Source organism: Ammospiza nelsoni, chromosome 5 (assembly GCF_027579445.1).
Source record: "Ammospiza nelsoni isolate bAmmNel1 chromosome 5, bAmmNel1.pri, whole genome shotgun sequence".
NCBI classification, from domain to species: domain Eukaryota; kingdom Metazoa; phylum Chordata; class Aves; order Passeriformes; family Passerellidae; genus Ammospiza; species Ammospiza nelsoni.
In genome coordinates this window covers 6,175,006-6,191,381 of record NC_080637.1, presented here as the reverse complement: position 1 = coordinate 6,191,381, position 16,376 = coordinate 6,175,006, and the positions used below count along the sequence as shown (strand labels likewise).

General features: G+C 39.2%; 1 protein-coding gene across 2 annotated transcripts in view; it reads left to right on the top strand.

Annotated features, from left to right (window-relative positions):
* The window catches only part of USP6NL (USP6 N-terminal like), a 113,987-nt gene extending 98,615 nt beyond the window's left edge, over positions 1-15,372 (top strand). For both annotated transcript variants that reach the window (XM_059471976.1, XM_059471974.1), the window contains 2 exons: positions 769-921; positions 11,818-15,372. In XM_059471976.1, the coding sequence (XP_059327959.1) occupies positions 769-921; positions 11,818-13,286 (1,622 nt within the window). In that variant the 3' untranslated portion in view covers positions 13,287-15,372. The remainder of the gene's footprint in view (positions 1-768; positions 922-11,817) is intronic.
* Positions 15,373-16,376: the final 1,004 nt, after the last annotated feature.

Sequence of the window (16,376 nt, the reverse complement as noted above, 5' to 3'; positions counted from 1 at the left end):
AACATAGATGGTATAGCTATTCAGTCAGTGTCATTGTGGAATACATGCCAAGAGCATTTTTATTACAGCACCAAACCAGGTTTTTTTAATGGTTTCCATATTGAAATTATACATCTGAAACTTTTGATGATGTACAAATGATGAAAAAAGAGACAGGTATACAGTTACAGCCTTGAAATCCACATGACCTTACTGCTGTGTAAAAAGGGAAACAAAACTAATCTGATAATTATAAAATGACTTTCAAAATATGACCTGAATTTTTAGAGAGCCTGAAGCAATGGTTCTGAAGTGTGAACTGCCATCATCATTTCATTGGGAGTTAATTCAGTTGTGACTGAGGGTGCTGTAAATAGGGATTTTTAAAATGTTTATCTGCTTTTCAGAGCTCCTGATAAGAGAGATGATGTACAGATCCATAGCAGTGGTTCCCAGTAGAGGATGCAGGCTGACAAATAAAGGCCTGAAGCTGTTGGACATGAGAGGGCTGAAGGAGGGTGACTCGTAGTTGGTTTTTTGAAGGTGCCCCTTTTTGAAAAACACCACCCTAAGTAAAGAATAATGTGTAGAAAGGATTTCCATGGTGACTTGCAAGTGAATTTTTAATGTATTTTTCGATCTCCAGTTGTAGAAATCTGTTATCTGCCTAATTAACAAGTGTTTTTCATTCTGCTTTGAAAACAAAAGCACCTCATGACTAAAGTACATTTTTGAGTGTTCATTATCAGGATGTCTTAATGTATAATGTAATGTTTTCTCCTTATATAGAGCATCTGATGAAATTACAAATGGAAGAGCTTGTAGAATTTCTGCAGGATTCTTTAGCCAAGGATTTCTTCTATGAAGATGACTTTGTAATAGAGCAGCTCCAAAATTCTATATCAGAATTGAAACGAGCAAAACTGGATTTACCAGTAGCTGGTAAGAAACTTGCAAATGTGCAGAGTTAGATATTTGGAGTTTTTCACACATTGGTAATTTTTTAAATGTTAATTAATGCTGTTGAAAACGGTGCAAATATTTTCCTCTTCATCACTGCATAGATTTGGGGAGTTTTTACCCAAAAATATTTTACAGTGTAAAATCAGCACTTTTCCTTTCATGAATATTCCTCTTCTTTTGGTGTTTTGTTTGCTGTTTTTAAGGTAATGGCAAAGCACTGTGAAAAATACCATATTCTGCTAATTTTATTAACTTGAATTTATAAAACCTTTCAGACAGAGGATCAAATATCAAGGTTTCAAAATGTCTGAAACACTACATTGTCTGGGAATCCAGACTGTTTTGTAGATTGATTAGATGTGGGCCAAACTTCAGGTCAAATAGCTTCTTCTGTTTGTCAAATCCAGATTTTCAGTTTTTTGCAAGTGATAGATTTGCTGGGTGTTTAGTGGAATAGTTTTCATTATTTCTTTTTAGCCTTTGTGCTTTTTGGTTGCAGATGAGAGATGGTTGTTTCATGTACCCTTACTTATGAAATGTACAGGATCTCTTCAAGATTCTATTCTTTTTTCTATCCCTATCTCCATAGTCTTTAATTAGAATTTTTCTTGTGATTACTCAGAGTTCTTTTACTTTATTCTTGCTAATTGTAGAAAAGTATGTGGGAAAACGTTTTTTAAAAAATTCCAAACATGGCAGAATTTATCTTGAAGTAACTTTATTAAGTTGCTGTGGTTAGCTTTCAGAAGTTAAGAAGTGTCAGAATAAAGGTTGCCTGTGTAGCATTATTGTGATAATTTGTTCTTTCATTAATGAACTTAATTTTTCTGTTTCTGTTGACGTTATTCATTGCATGTAGTGTTGGGCTGTGTCAGAGCTCCTCATCACAGGTGAATACCTGTTTTACCTGGTTCTTCAGATCTGTTCCTATGGGGTACAAACACTTTCTGTGTATTTGTTTCTTATTTTGTTTCTTCTCAGAGTTCCCATTTCTCTTGCATCCTTTTCCTTTGTTTTCCCCTGTTCCTGAATTTCTGTACAATCTCTCCAGCAGAATTTCTTCCACCCACAACAGCTCTAAGTCTACTTCCTGCCCTTTTCATCTGTTGCTTCCTTTTTCTCACCACAGCATTCCTATTCCACCATCTCTCCATCCTTTTCCCCAAGCTGAGTTTCAGTTTTGACTTTCTCTTCAGCACAAGTTGTTCTTTGTCCCTGCACCTCAGCCAGATGCTGTCTCAGGTGTCTGGTGCAGTGGGTGACAAATCTGAGCAGCTGTGTCCCTCAGCATCAGTGCCACACCACCATGGTACCAGGAGATAGCTCACAGGAGTCCTGTCTGTTCAACCCTAAAGGCAGAATTCTCCATGGTTGTGTTGGAACAGTGAGGGGTTACCCCAACAGCTTCACTTGTCTGTAGACACGGAGATGTTTTTTATGGATGTGGTAAAGTAAATTTCATCAGTGAAAAGTTCCACTTGAAACTGTGGTAGGGGAAGAGTTGGGAAAGATTTTTGTATTTTGCTGCTTGATGGAGGTTGTATATCTTGCAGTCTAGAAGATCACATGCATATAAGTCATATTGAGATTTTCTGTGGAAAACACAGAATTTACTGGAAATTTTCTTGATGTAGAAGGCAGAAAGTCTGTTCTTAACTTGTTTGTTTTAAGGCCTTTGTTTTGGTAGAACACAAAGTGTCTTCAAGTGAAAGTTTGAGAATACTCTGGATTTTCATAGAAAATTCAAGGAGGATTTAGGTGACATAAGAGTCACCCACATTGTGACAGAAAATGTGAGACTCACTGACTGTTCTTGTGGATACCAACAGCAAGGAATGGTGACTGTGCCTTCTTCCTGAGACACTTTGGCAGTGGGATGCAGTTGTTTGGTTTCACACCATGCACACTTAGGTGTAAGCTCTGCTACAGTGAGCTGACAGCATGCTGAGTGTTTTGGGCCACATTGGTTCTTAATTTTGGTACCTAAAGAAAAATCAGTAACAAAATGTCTTTTGTGTGTTGGTTTTTTCCCCCTGAACATGAATGAGAAGGTTTAATTTTAAAACAGGAAGAGCAAAGCCAAAGTGAAGTGTACTTTGGTGCTGGAATTGAGCTTTTTCCTTTTGAGCTTTTTCCTTTTTTATTTCAGGTTCACCTGGGCAAGCCTTTCTGTGTGGTATGTTTTTGCTAGGGGTAGAAGGGAACATTATTTAGCCTTTCACAAACTAAAAATAAGATGCCTTCAGCCTGACCCTGGGGAATCTAGCTGATTTGTCTGCTCTTATTATTTGAGTGAGGCTGCCTCATTTGTTCTTGGTATGAATTTCATAAGCCTCTGGTTTTATTTTAATGTTTTCTGCACTCTCCTAATTTTGGTTATATTGATCACTGTCTTCAAGCAGTATTCTTTTTCAGGTTTTGAACATTCTCTGGACTTTCAGCTTTGTGACAGGATATCAGGTGCCCTCCTCAGCTGGGCAGAGGAGAGATAACAAAACAAGATTTCTGGATCAGTATAAGGACAGGGAGAGATCATTCAGCAATTGCCATCATGGGGAGAACAGACTTGACTTGAGGACATCACCTGATAATGAATTTAGTTAAATCAGAGTAGGATAGTGAGAAATAAAACCTTAATAAAAACCTTCTCTCACTCTTCCCTTCTTCGTGGGTTCAGCTTTCCTCCCATTTTTTTTTCCACCTCTTCTTCCCAGCAGCACAGGGGCCAGGGAATGAGGGTTGTGGGCAGCTCATCATACATTGTTTCTGCTGCTTCTTCCTCCCAAGGTGAGGACTCCTCACACTCTTCCTTTCTCCTGGGTGAGGTCCTTCCCACAGGCTGCCAAAACCTGGCCATGGAACCCCCATTCACTTGTCTGTCTGCTGTACTCTCTTTACTACCTTGAAGTTCATTGTTTTTTTTCTGATTTCATCTAAAACATATGAAACTATTAGAGGTGATACAGCCACAAAAAATACACAGCCTGCTCATTTAAGTATTCACTGTGGCCTGAGAAAATAATGTTTATTTTAGTTTTCTCATCTGAAATCAAAGTACTGCTTCCTATCTTGTACTCTTTTTTTTCACTGAGCAAAAATTACACCTTTAAGAGCTAAAGTAAAAATGCATGTTAGGATCAAGAAAAAAAAAAATCTTCATCTTGCAGTTGCATCAGTATCAGTCATCCAGGAATAGCAGTGAACTAATTAAGCTCAGTGGAATTTTCCATCTGGCATCCTTTGTTAGGCTGTATAGATTTTCCTGCCCTAGTAGGGTAAGCTGCAGTAGGATATTAAAAGAGGTAATAACTTTTGTGTTACTTTAAAGTGGATGTCTATTTATGTCTGATGTAGCTTTCTGTGGCTCACTTCCTCCATGGCTTCTCTCCCTGAATTAAGGAGCTCCTTGTTCCCTTCAGAGCACAGAAGGAAGGGACTTGTTTAATATTTTCTCTCTGACAAAGCCCTTAAATTGCTCAGCCAGAAGAGATGGGTGTTCAGGAGATCTTGCTAATTTTGGGTGTCAGTGATTGGCACTGTTTTTACCATGGCTGTTTTGCATAAAGAAGGCCAAGGATTTTTCTTCCTTTCTGTGCTGATTTCTAGTTTTGTGCTGGCCAGTGCAGGGTAGCCCATAACAACTCCAACCTGCAGAGGGTGGTTTGGAACTCTGATGCTGTTCCTGCACCCCAAGGTGAGCATCCCTCTATTCCCATGGCCCTGGAGACAGGGGGCTGTGTGCTAAGCACACCTCTGGCTGGGGAGCTGTGGGTTTGAGACCTTGGAGAAGGGAGGCTGTCACAGCTGTACATAAAAACTGTCCTTGAGGGTCTCTGACACAGCCTCAAAAAGAAGAAAAGGCATTTGGTATTTTGTGGATTGCCCGGAACATGGTGAAGGATGTCCACACCATGGCTGGTTCTTGAAGAACACTCTCACCTAAATCTGTGTGACTTTACATATTCTCCTGGAGTCAGATCCAATGTAAATTCAACCATCTCTTCCTTAATTCAAGGGTGATATTAAGACCATAATGTGAAAAATTTTCTTGGTATACACCACTGATTCCCAAAATTCCTTGATGCAAATTCTTTCCTTGTCTGTTATTTAAAACAGCAGCTAAATTCTATAAATGCTCACAAGATATGGATAGAATTTCTAGCTTTGCTGTAATTTTTTCCTGTAGGACTACATGAATAATGCAATGCTCAATAAACAATATTTATATATGGATAGATTTTTATAGTGTCTGACTTTAATAAACAGAAGTGCTTACCAGTGAAAGTTCCATATTAAAAATATGTTGCTGAAAATAGTTTATTAATCCAGTGTTTTGTAAACAAGACAGCCAGGCCCATTTTCAGGGTGTGAAGCCCCTCAGGTCTCTTCTTGAGACAGTTTCTCACCTGTGTGAGATAAGGGTCCTGAAAAGGGTGGGCAGGGAACTCCTGGGTTGGTTTTTTATCACTGAAAGTTTCCAGACTTTGCAGCTGCTGAAGGCATTAAATCAAAGACAAAGGTCTTGTAGCTTAATTTTAAAGCAATATCGGCAAATTTGGAATCTGCCTGTGTCCTTGTAATTAAAACCTGCTTTAAACTGCTCTTCTTTTAGTTTTCCCAATCTTTTCTGTATTTGGGGAAAACTAGCAAAGTTTGAATCTTGCATTTGCCATAAATTTAAAAATGTTTATCTGATATTTATCTTTGAAGTTATTAAATTTATTATCAATATCTTTTATTCAATGATCTATTTCAAACAGTCATCAGTGATAGTGCAGAAATGCATACTGCCTCAGTAATCTATTAAATAATTGTGTTCTCTCCTGTTAATGAGCCTTCTGGCAGCCAAAGCAATAGAAATATGTAAATCAGCTTGACTTTCCTGTTTCTGATGGTGTCTTTCTTCTGGTTGTGTTTTGTTTCAGAGGAATTTTGGATTTTTCTCTTGTACTTCAGGAATACACAAGTAGCTATTTCAGACAATGCACTCCATGCTTTTATAAACTAAACTATTTTTTTCTGCTTTGTTTTTTGTGTGATGCAACTGCTTTACAATACTATGAACTAAAATAATATGTGGAGTTATACTAATACAGTTAGTATATATCCTTAGATTTAGACTTTGGCTTTGCATCATTTAAAAATCTTTACTGTTTAAAACTTGCATGATCTTTAAACACATGATCCAAATAGTTATGTTGGCCATTGCTCACATTGCTGTTTAAAACTGACTTTTCAAGGAAGTAAATTTTCTGGAAGAAATGTGGAATTAGGAATGTGAAGCAGTGGTTAATTTTAGAAATTTCTTTTTTGCAAGGGCACCTTACAGATGTGCAGCTGATCACCTGTATCTTCTGGCTAATAACCAAACCTGTTAAGATTTCTGTTGTTTATCTGAATGCAGATGTTTATAAAATAACTTTTCCTTCCTGTCGGTACCATAAAAGTGACACAGCTGCAAGAGAGGCACACAGTGCTTTTAGTTCTCCCTTCAAGTTGTCCAGCATTATTTCATTTAGCAACTCCTTTGCCAATGATGGCATATAAAGGAAGGAGGAGCAGAGGTTGACTTTCAGACAGCAGCTACAGCTTCTAGTGCAGGCACTCAAGTTCCTTTAAAATTCTCTTGGTCTTGTAAACTGAAGAAGATGGGATGTCACTGGTCGAAAATAAACACAAAATTTCAAGTTGTCATTTTAAGAGGTGTTTTTTTATGACCATTACTATCCTTGAAAATTGTGTTAGAGCAGTCAAAGTGCATGTATTCTGGTGCTGAAATTAAGGCCTAGACTGTTATTCACCAGAGAGAGCACTTAAAGCACTTTACTCCAATTATATGTCTGCTGCACGAGGCTGTTAGTGCCTCCTGGAGCAATTATCTCTGAAAGTCTTGTAGTGCAGATCCACTTCCACTGGGTGGTGGCCAAGGCTTGTTTGAGCAGGGGAAGTAAAGAGAGGCAAACTTTCTTTAATATCTTTCTTATCTTTTGGGGAACAGTCAGATCTGCTTGTATTTGCTTTGCTCCTTTTCATGTCAGGGAATGTTTGCCAACAGCAAGCAAGCACCTGATTGTTCTTGTTTTGCTTAAGTTGTCTCCCTCTACTTCCATTGCTCTCCTTCCTCACCCATTTTTCACCATGTTTCCTTTGTTGTTTGTTTATTTTATGCTATATTGCACAGAAGCCAACTAAATCACTACTTTTCTTTTAAAGGAAAAACAGAAAATCTATAGTTGCTGCTCTGTAAACTGATACAAGCTATTACAGTGCTTGTTTTTGGGAAAAGACAGTGACTAAACTGTCTAGAAATCTACTCTGTTGAAGGAAGGAAGAAGGATGAAAGTAGAGACATCCATATCTCACAGGAATACTGGCAGCTTGGGAAAAATCTCATTGCCCTGATTGCTTCAGAGGACAAAGGGACATTTTGATTATTGTACAGGTCAAAACAGTCACAGCTGAACTAGACAGCTTTGTCTTAACTTCTGGTTTTAAAATGCTTTCAATTCTTGTATGTAAACATCACAGATTGTACAGAAAAGCACTTGTCCCAAAAGTACTTCTTACAGAATTGGGCAGTTTCTCCATTTCTCAGTCAGACAGATATGTCCAGACAGTGAATTAACTCAGATCTTGGATCAACAACACAAACAGATACTCAATTGAATTTCCTTTAAAACATCCGACTAAAATTTCTTCCTGCTCAAATCTGAGGAGTTTGAACAGTGAGTGTGGTTGAAGTACTACAGGAGATGGTTGAGAGCTGTGTGTGAGGCTTTAGGCAGATTTGGAGTGGGAAAATGTTAGATAAAAGCAATGGGGCTTGAAGGAATTGGTGCTTCTGCATGCTTGTCTGGTAAGCTGTTTGTGTACCTCTTCAGGTAGAGATGTTTGTTGTGCCTTGGTTTCTTTTGTTTGCTTTTGCATTATGGTTTCTTATCCTCAGCTTTTTGCTTTTATGATCTATTTTCTTTCTTTCTTGCTAGCATGCAGCGTCATGGGTTTCTTGCTGTTATTGCTGATAGTGGACTGCTTAAAGCATTCCCAAACACAGTTGGCATGCTCTTTGTGCATTTGAGGAGTGTCCCATTGCAGTCATGTGCATGGTGGTAATTTGGTTATCCTCTACTTGTTTATTTTGTGAACTTTTTTGGAACTTAAGGAGTTTGGGTTTTTTTTTGTTGTTGTTTCTGGGTTTTTTGTTGGTTTTTATTTGTTTGTTTGGTTGGTTTTGGGTTTTTGGATTTTTGTTTGTTTTTTTCCTTGTTTCACTGGAAGTGGCAACTCTGTGTGTGTATAGGTATTTATGTATGATCTGTACACTTCAATCAGAATTAAGCAGCCATTCTGCAGTTTCAAAAAATTTCCTTTAGAAGGTGATTGGTTTGCAAGATGCCTTTTTGCTGCAGCATCATAGATCCTTACACAATTCCTTTCCTCTCAGTGCTTTTTATGGCTGGAGGTGATCAGTGCTGGAGAACCTCTGAACCAGAGCAAGCTCTGTTCTGGTAGCCTTGGTTTGGTACCTCCAGCAACGTGGCCTTGCTTGTTTCCACAGGCAAATGTGGGTGGCTGAGCAACCAGTGCCCCTTGTTGGCATCCAAGGTCAAGTCAAACCAAGTTTTGTGCAAGTCCTGTGGCTGAGGTTTAACCTGTATTTCTTCTTTTCCCCACTGAGCCTTTTTCCATTGTTCTGTATTTTGTTTTCCCTGACAGCACTGAGCTTTGGTGTTACCAGCCTATAAACACAGGATTGTGCTGTTAAAATGCAGAGATTTTCTTCTAGGTGAATTATTCTCTTGCAACATTTTCCTTGTTACTCAGGATGTGAATTAATGTTGAATTCTAACAATTTCACTACAGACATGGCAAGATTTCTCTGATAGTCGTGTTACAGCTGTGATTCATGTTACAGGACACATCATCCAGACCATGCAGCCCACATGTGCCTGGCTGTAGAGTGTTCCTTTACCCTGAAATGAAAAGAAAAGGTGACACAAAGCAGCCTTGATAGAATTCAATAAAAATGTCTGCAGTATTCTCACTTGAGTTTATTAGAGCTTAATGGTAATTAGGAAACCTTAAGTGTGTGAAATTAAAAACCAAAACCTCACACAAACCCCACCTTTATAGTGCAACCTGGTATATTTAAGGATCTCCTATTGCTCTGTAGACATTTCCTAGAGTAAAAGCTGTGAGAAAATAAATCAGTTCATGTTTTTGATGACCGTGGGCAAATGAAGGAAGCATTGCAGCTACCAGAGGAACTGGTCTTCAGGTTTTTATATATGTGACTAGAATATTTTAACTTAAAGTGTGGAAGAAAGTAAACACTTTTTCTAAAACATGTTTTCTGTACAAGGACAGAAATTAAATAATTTAGCAATGCTGCAGAACCATTTTCTTGTGCTATTCCATAACTACTTTGGATCTCCTGGTGGCTGTAAATGGATTAGCAGCCCATAAAGATTAGTTCTGTATGATTTAGATAGCAGATTTTTAGTGTGTATTTTGTATGTACCAAAGTATTGTTTCTTAATGCAGACTTCATGCTATTTTCACATTCAAGATTAGTAAGACTGAAAGCATTGCAATCTATGGTTTAAGTAGTGGGAATATTTATTATGTGCAAAATTCACTTTTATTTAGGAGACAAGATCTTCAGCTTTGCCTAATGGTGTATTTGAAGATGCAGATGGAATTAAATGATACAAATGCCTCTTGCCAAACCAGAAGCAAGTTCAGAAAGTGAACTCCTATTCATAAAGACTGAAGGACAATTTTGGAGAGGCTGTTGCAGCAGCCAGTGTATTGCAGAGCTGTTAAATGACCACTTTTACAGCATCCATGCAACTCCTTCCTTTGTCTCTCATCTGTTCTTCCAGTGGAGGAACACTCCCTTGCTGGGGGGTGCAGGTCTGAGAGCCCTGTTCCAGATTTTATTTGGGAATAGTGGGGGCCCATATGGAAAGAGACCAAACATCAGACTTGGAATTCCAAGAGCCACTCACTGGAGCCTAGTGCTGAGGCCTGGCCCCACTGTTTGCTGTATGTGAAGTGAGGTTTCTGAAGTTATTTCTGAAGCAAAGGGTAGGTTTTAGGTTTCCATATGACTTTTGGCCCTTACAAAGAAAAATCAAGAATACACTACTTAATTGTTTGGCAAAGCTAAGCTGTTTCTATTAAGTGATTTATTTAGTTATCTTGTTGTGATGGCACCATTGTGTTCTTCTCTGCTGTCCTCCTGGCTGGCTCAAACTCAGTTTTCCTTTTGTTTATACAGCCACTGATCCCTGCTGGTAGTTTGTTCACTGTTATAACAAATAGCAGTCACCTTGGCTGCTGGCTTTCCTCAGTGTGTCTGTATCAGGAGCCACTCACCAAAGATTGAGCTCCTGCTCACGCCTGTGTAAATGAACATAGCTCACTTGTGACTACAGCCCTTGTCAGGGAGAGACACTTGTGTTATTCACTCCTGTGAACCCTTATAGACAAACAAAAAGAAATTACAAATAGCTAGAAAGTGAGGTGCTTACTCTCTGACCTCTGATGGGAAGAGATTATACAGTCCTTGCCTTAGGAAAAAGCAGGGATTGGGCAAAATTATTTTACCAACAGCCATTTTATATAATTTATTTTGCTTAGCATTTAAGCTAGGGTAGCCATTTCTTTTTTCCTCCTTACAACAAAGCTTCTGTTTATAAATAGATACACAGTGAATAGGACTTGTTTGGTAATGCTGACTTTAAAACTTTTGTGTTTTCTTTTTTAAATGCTGAACATCAAATGAATTAAATCTAGATTAATACATTTAATGAGAAGTGCATGACCTTTCCTTCTTATAATGGGAAAGTAATGGATTACACAATTAAATAAGTTATATGCAAGTAGATATGATAAAATACTTCAGCTGTGATTATGGAGGGCGTTGACTGCTAAGGAGAAGGATTGCAGTAGAAAATTTGATGTGAATTGTTCTGTGAGCAGCATTGAGCCATGAAACACTTCTTCATTGTTTCTGTATGTCACTGTGGGTTGCTCTGGGTCCCCACACTGTTGATGTTTACCACTGGCTGTTGCAATGCGTTGAGCTCCAGTCTGGGAGAACTTTCCATTTGTGTCCTTGTTCTGTAAATGATGTCCTTGTGTCCTGCAAAACCCGCCCATGGAACACTCAATTGACACCATGACGTAGCCAGGATTGGTGTCAGCTGCTTCAGTTGTTCTGTATTGATAAAAAGCTGAACTGGAAAAAAGATTCTGTGTATAGAGCATTTTACTGGAGGTTTTTCATACTGAGGATGAAATTTCCAGGCAGGAAAGGGTTTAAGGGGAACAAAGTCTTAATTGTGTTAATGAGGAGCTTCACCCAAAAACTGAAATGAGAGAGAGTTCAAAGATGTAATTTGGGAACTTTGTGCATGTGAGGGAGGAGCTGGTGGTGTGGCTTGCTAGAGGTGAACATTAGAGGATGAATGAATGGAAAACAATCCAATGGGAGAGTGATATTGGGAAGGATTTTTAAAGTGGATAAAGTAGTTTGCTTAATGTAACAATGTGAGGAGGGTTCCATACAGAATAGGTACTGTAACCAACATGCCATCTAGGAAAATGGGGTTTTTTTCAGCAGTGTCATGATAGAGCAAAAGCTTGGTGAGATTGCATCAGCTGTAGGAAGGAATAACTGGTTGGGATTAGAGGCTGAAGAAAATCTGTGTTTGATGTCAGTGTACAGAAAAACCTTTGAGGTGTTCAGCAGAATGGTGACCCAGAGAGAAGCCCAGTTAATTTCCAGCTATTTGTCTTGCATGACAAACAGATCAAAGAAGGCTTCTGTACAAATGTGAATTTATGTTATTCCTGTTCTTGTTTTAGGTAAAGAAGATGAATTTCCAAAGAAGCCACTGGGGCAGATTCCATCAGGACCTCTGCCTTCTGTGCTTAACTCCACTCCAATGCTTAATGGACAGAACAGTACTGGGACACAAGCAGCAAGACAAAGGACAGAGAGAAGACCATCCACAGAAGAAGAATCAGAAAGTTCACCAAATAACCGAAAAAGAATTAATTCTGTGGAAAAGAAACCTTCCTTAAAACTGCAAAAGATTCGACCAGCAGAGACACAAAACAGTTTGCCTAAGAATGAGGTGGATACCAGAAAAAAGCCTCAGCCAGCAGAGCAAGACAACTCAAGTCTATACAATAATGCAGCTGCTAATCAGAATTCTAATGCTACTTCCAACACAAGAAGGGAATTTGTACCTAAGTGGAATAAACCATCCGATGTCAAAATAATGGAAAAGACAATGAAACTCACTGCAGAGGTGAAAGGGAGGCCAGTAAACCATTCTGGTTTGGGCCCACCACCAAGTCCTGGAGAAATGCAGCCTTTGAATGTAAAGCAAAAGGTGAGGGTTTTGGATGCTGATGAAGGTAAGCGAGGGTCTAATGCATCTCAGTATGACAATGTTTCAGAGGATGAAACTGAGAATGAGAATGTTGTTGAAGAGATGCTTGAGAGAGCTCATCCACAAAGTCCTAGGCATGTAGCATTTTCTAATAGTCCAAGAAAGCAAATGGAAAAAGCACCAGCTCCATTAAAAATACCCAATAATTACACCTTCACTTCACAACCCAGATCTCCAAAATATGCATCTCAGTCTGATGGTCCATCTCATGGACTGAATGTAAAGCAGCCACTGCCAGGTTATAGTAATCCCCCTACTTACTATGGGAATTCTCCAAAGCATGTTTCCAGTATAGGCAATGCAAGCTCTGCACCTCTGCATCACCACGGGAATCGGCCCAGCCCCTCTGGACGGCCATACGCTCCTTTCATGCCGGTAGATTATTCCCCAAATAAACCGCAGATGAATTCCTATCCTGCCAGTCACCAAAATGCTCTTCCAGCAGCCCCTGCCCAGACAGAAGTCGCTCCTGTTGATGCCTACACCAGCAACTCGAGGTCCTCCCCAGGTGTCAAGTTCATCATCCCCCCAGCAGATTATTTACCAGAGGAGAGGAAGTGGCCGGACGCCGCCTACGCCTACAGACACGAGCCCTACAGGCAGCCCTGGGGCCAAGAGCTGAACAAAGGCCACTTGGATCATTTCCAGAAATACCAGCATTTTCAGCAAACACCTCTACATGAGCACAGTCTTCCTGCTGTTTCTGTGGATAGTCCAGTGAGATTCAGGACTTCCCCAGCCTTGGAAGAGAATGGCTCCCCACAGTACCAATATGCCAGCGCGTCAGCTCAAGCCCAGCACTACCGGAGCAGAACTGATGGATTGTCTGTGCATCTGACTGTGCGTGAGTCTGTGCATGAGTCTGTGCTTCTCTGAGAATCTGGCTGTGCTTAGTAAAGTGGCAAGAACCAAAACCAGTTGAACAGTACTGTGTTAGTAGTAGTCCTCCTCAGTTCTCCGAAATGTGGATGGTTCGTGTGAGTTCAAAAATAACGACACTTTTTCAGAGATGTTTCAGACTTTGCTTGAAAGCTGGTGGAGTTCTTGGACTTGCATGGAAGCTACTGGAAGTGATCTAATGCACATAGACATAGCAATAAGCTCATATCCATCACGTGGTTCATGCTGTCGTCGCTCCTTACATTTTAAATAACTCGTGTTACAATCCTTCTGCCTAAAACCTGTAACACACTGAAAAGTTTTGACTGACATTGTTAATGCACTGTACAGATGTGTGCGTGTGTGCCTGTGTGAGTGTGCACTTACAGTACACAAACTCGTATGGAAAAGAGCTAAAGAGTTTAAATTTAAATGCATTTAAATTTGGGCAAAGCTTGTGAAGTACTTTTATTTCATATTAATTTTTCTTTGTAATTTATTTGAGAAGCCATTCATTTTGAATGGGAATTTCTGTCATTTTTATACAGCTGCCTCAGCATCCCAGTATCTGTTCTGGGCAGGAGAGATGCTTTGGGATTATTAATTTAATCATATGTGAGAGTTAATTTCCTCTCCTTTGACTACTGTTTGTCATTTTCCTCAGCAGGAAGGAGCAGGCAAAAATGTCTCTCTAATCTGGCTAAGAAATGGTGCTTAAATTCAGGGCAGTGTATAGGAGTTTTTGAAGTGCATCAAAAATGGAGAATTTGTACCTTCTCACCCAAATCTACCTTCAGAATGTTGTTCTATATGCAGAAGACTGGAGCACAGTGAGCCTAATTCCAGATACAGAAATGGTGCTGCACCCTTCACTTTTTGCCACGCTGTGCTGTCAGACTCAAACTGGTTGCAGGGCCAAATCTCACAGGTATCAGAGGGTTGCACAGCTCGTTGACACCTCTGTGAAGTGCACGCAGGAGTTTGAGCTTTGCTCCAAGCTTGACATTCCCTGAGCTGTGTGAGTATGCAGTGTCCCATGTTGAGTGGATTTTGTTGTGTTTTGCCCTTTTCCCCCCAAATTGTGGTTTCCTGTCTGAGGTGGGGCGTGTGCTGTCAGGCTCACACTGCACGGTGTTCTACACTAAAATGACCCTGACTGTTGCTAACAGGAACCTTAAACTCCTGCTGATGTAAGTAATCCTGATTAGTCTTTGCAGCCTTTTCCCCTTTGTGTTCTCCTTTCTGTTTTGACTGTGAATTGGGGTGGAATTAGAAGCAGGTGGATGGAGTGGCACATGGAGGGTGGAGCTGCAGGATGCTCTGACCTCTCCCCAGGAGCTGAGGCAGAGAGGGGCTCACCTGGAGAGCTCCCTGGAGTGCTGAACAGAGAGATGTCTCTAATACTGAAGTACTAAACATTGGTATCAACACCAGTTGGGAAGGTTGTCCTGTTCCTTCTTGTTTTGTAAGGTTTGTTAACCGAAAACATAGAAATGGATATTATTTTTTTTTCCTTTAAAGAATGAGCTTTAGTGCCTATTATTGCTGCAGGTTGGCTCTGTAAGTTTTAAGGTACAGAAGTAAAACAATTTTTACAAATGGAAGTAACATTTACTTAGTATGTTTCAAAACATTTTTTTTTGTGTATATAACGTGTCTGATGTAATTTTTAATAACTGGGCAATTTTATATTTTAAAAATTGCAAACTGCAGCGAAGTAACTGTAGCCAAGCACTACACTGAAATCCTAAACTAAAATTGTGAAGATAAATATGACTTGGGCTTACTTTAGTTCTCATTGCTTACAGCAGCTTAGAAATGTATGTATATAATATTGTGGCTAAGTGTAATAATCTCAGTGTTTAATGATGGTTCTGTAATTCATAACAAAGCTGTACAATTTATTTGTGCAAACAACTTGAGGCTCAAAAATATGTATCAGCATTAGTAAATACTGTAGATTTTTATATATAAAATATATACACACTATTTTCTTATTTCATCTGCAACAGTTTTATAACTGTGTATCCTATTTTGATGTGACTGTATTTTTAACATGTTAAAATAATAATAATTAAGCTTATGTTGTTTTGTCTTTCTTCTTAATTATTTGGTTAGCTCCAAACTGGACTTTAGCTATTCTCAGCACAAATAATTGCTTTTCATAAATGAGTCATGTATATATATATGATGTATCCTATTTAATTTGTACATGTTTATTTTTAGACTAAGCAATGTGGATAAAATCTATATAGTGCTTTTGCATTATTGCAGAAGTGGCAAGATTATTGATTATAGTTTATTACACAGGCTAAACCTTCGCCTGTCATTTGCAAAAACTAGGAGCATAAACTGTGATCATTGTTTTCTGGTTTTGTTCTAATAATCTCACCCAATGCCAGTTTAAAAGAGAATTGTTGACATAAGGAATTTGCAAAGTTGCATTGATCAAAGTGCAAAAAAATAGTTTGACTGTGGCTTCTGTCTCTCCCATGTTTGGAGGATGCTATTGAGTTGTTTTTTTAAAAGAAAAGCAACCCAGCCTTGTGTCATCTGATTGTCGTACAAAACACATTTTTATTTTCATTTAACTGGACAAACCAGACTCAGGGCACAGGCAGATTTGAGTCTCATTCATACCAGCAGCAAAACCCACTTGGTGCTGCAGAGGGAAGGGAGACACAGCTGTGCCAGTGCCTTGCTGGTGGAGGGGCTCAGCTCAGTGTCTTGGATTAGATACCTCACAAGAGCTTTGCTGTCACTGCTTTCTTTGATCTGAAAACAGTGGAGAGGTAAGTACCAGCATAAAATATTTGAGACCTTTTTTTTCTTCTATGGTTTAATAATTTTCCAAGATCTCTGCTTTGAGCTGGATAAACTGTGAGTTTCTTGTCCAAGTTAGTTGTCATGGCTTTCCTTGTGTGAGACAAATTCAGCATAGGGATTTGGAGAATTAACACAGAGCAACACAGAGGACTAAGTAAGGAGACATGTCTAACTTCTGTATGGCAAACATTTAGTGAAATTAAACTAATTAGGATTTAAAGGGAAAAGAAAGAGCCTTGAGTGTATGCTGTGGTTGCTTTT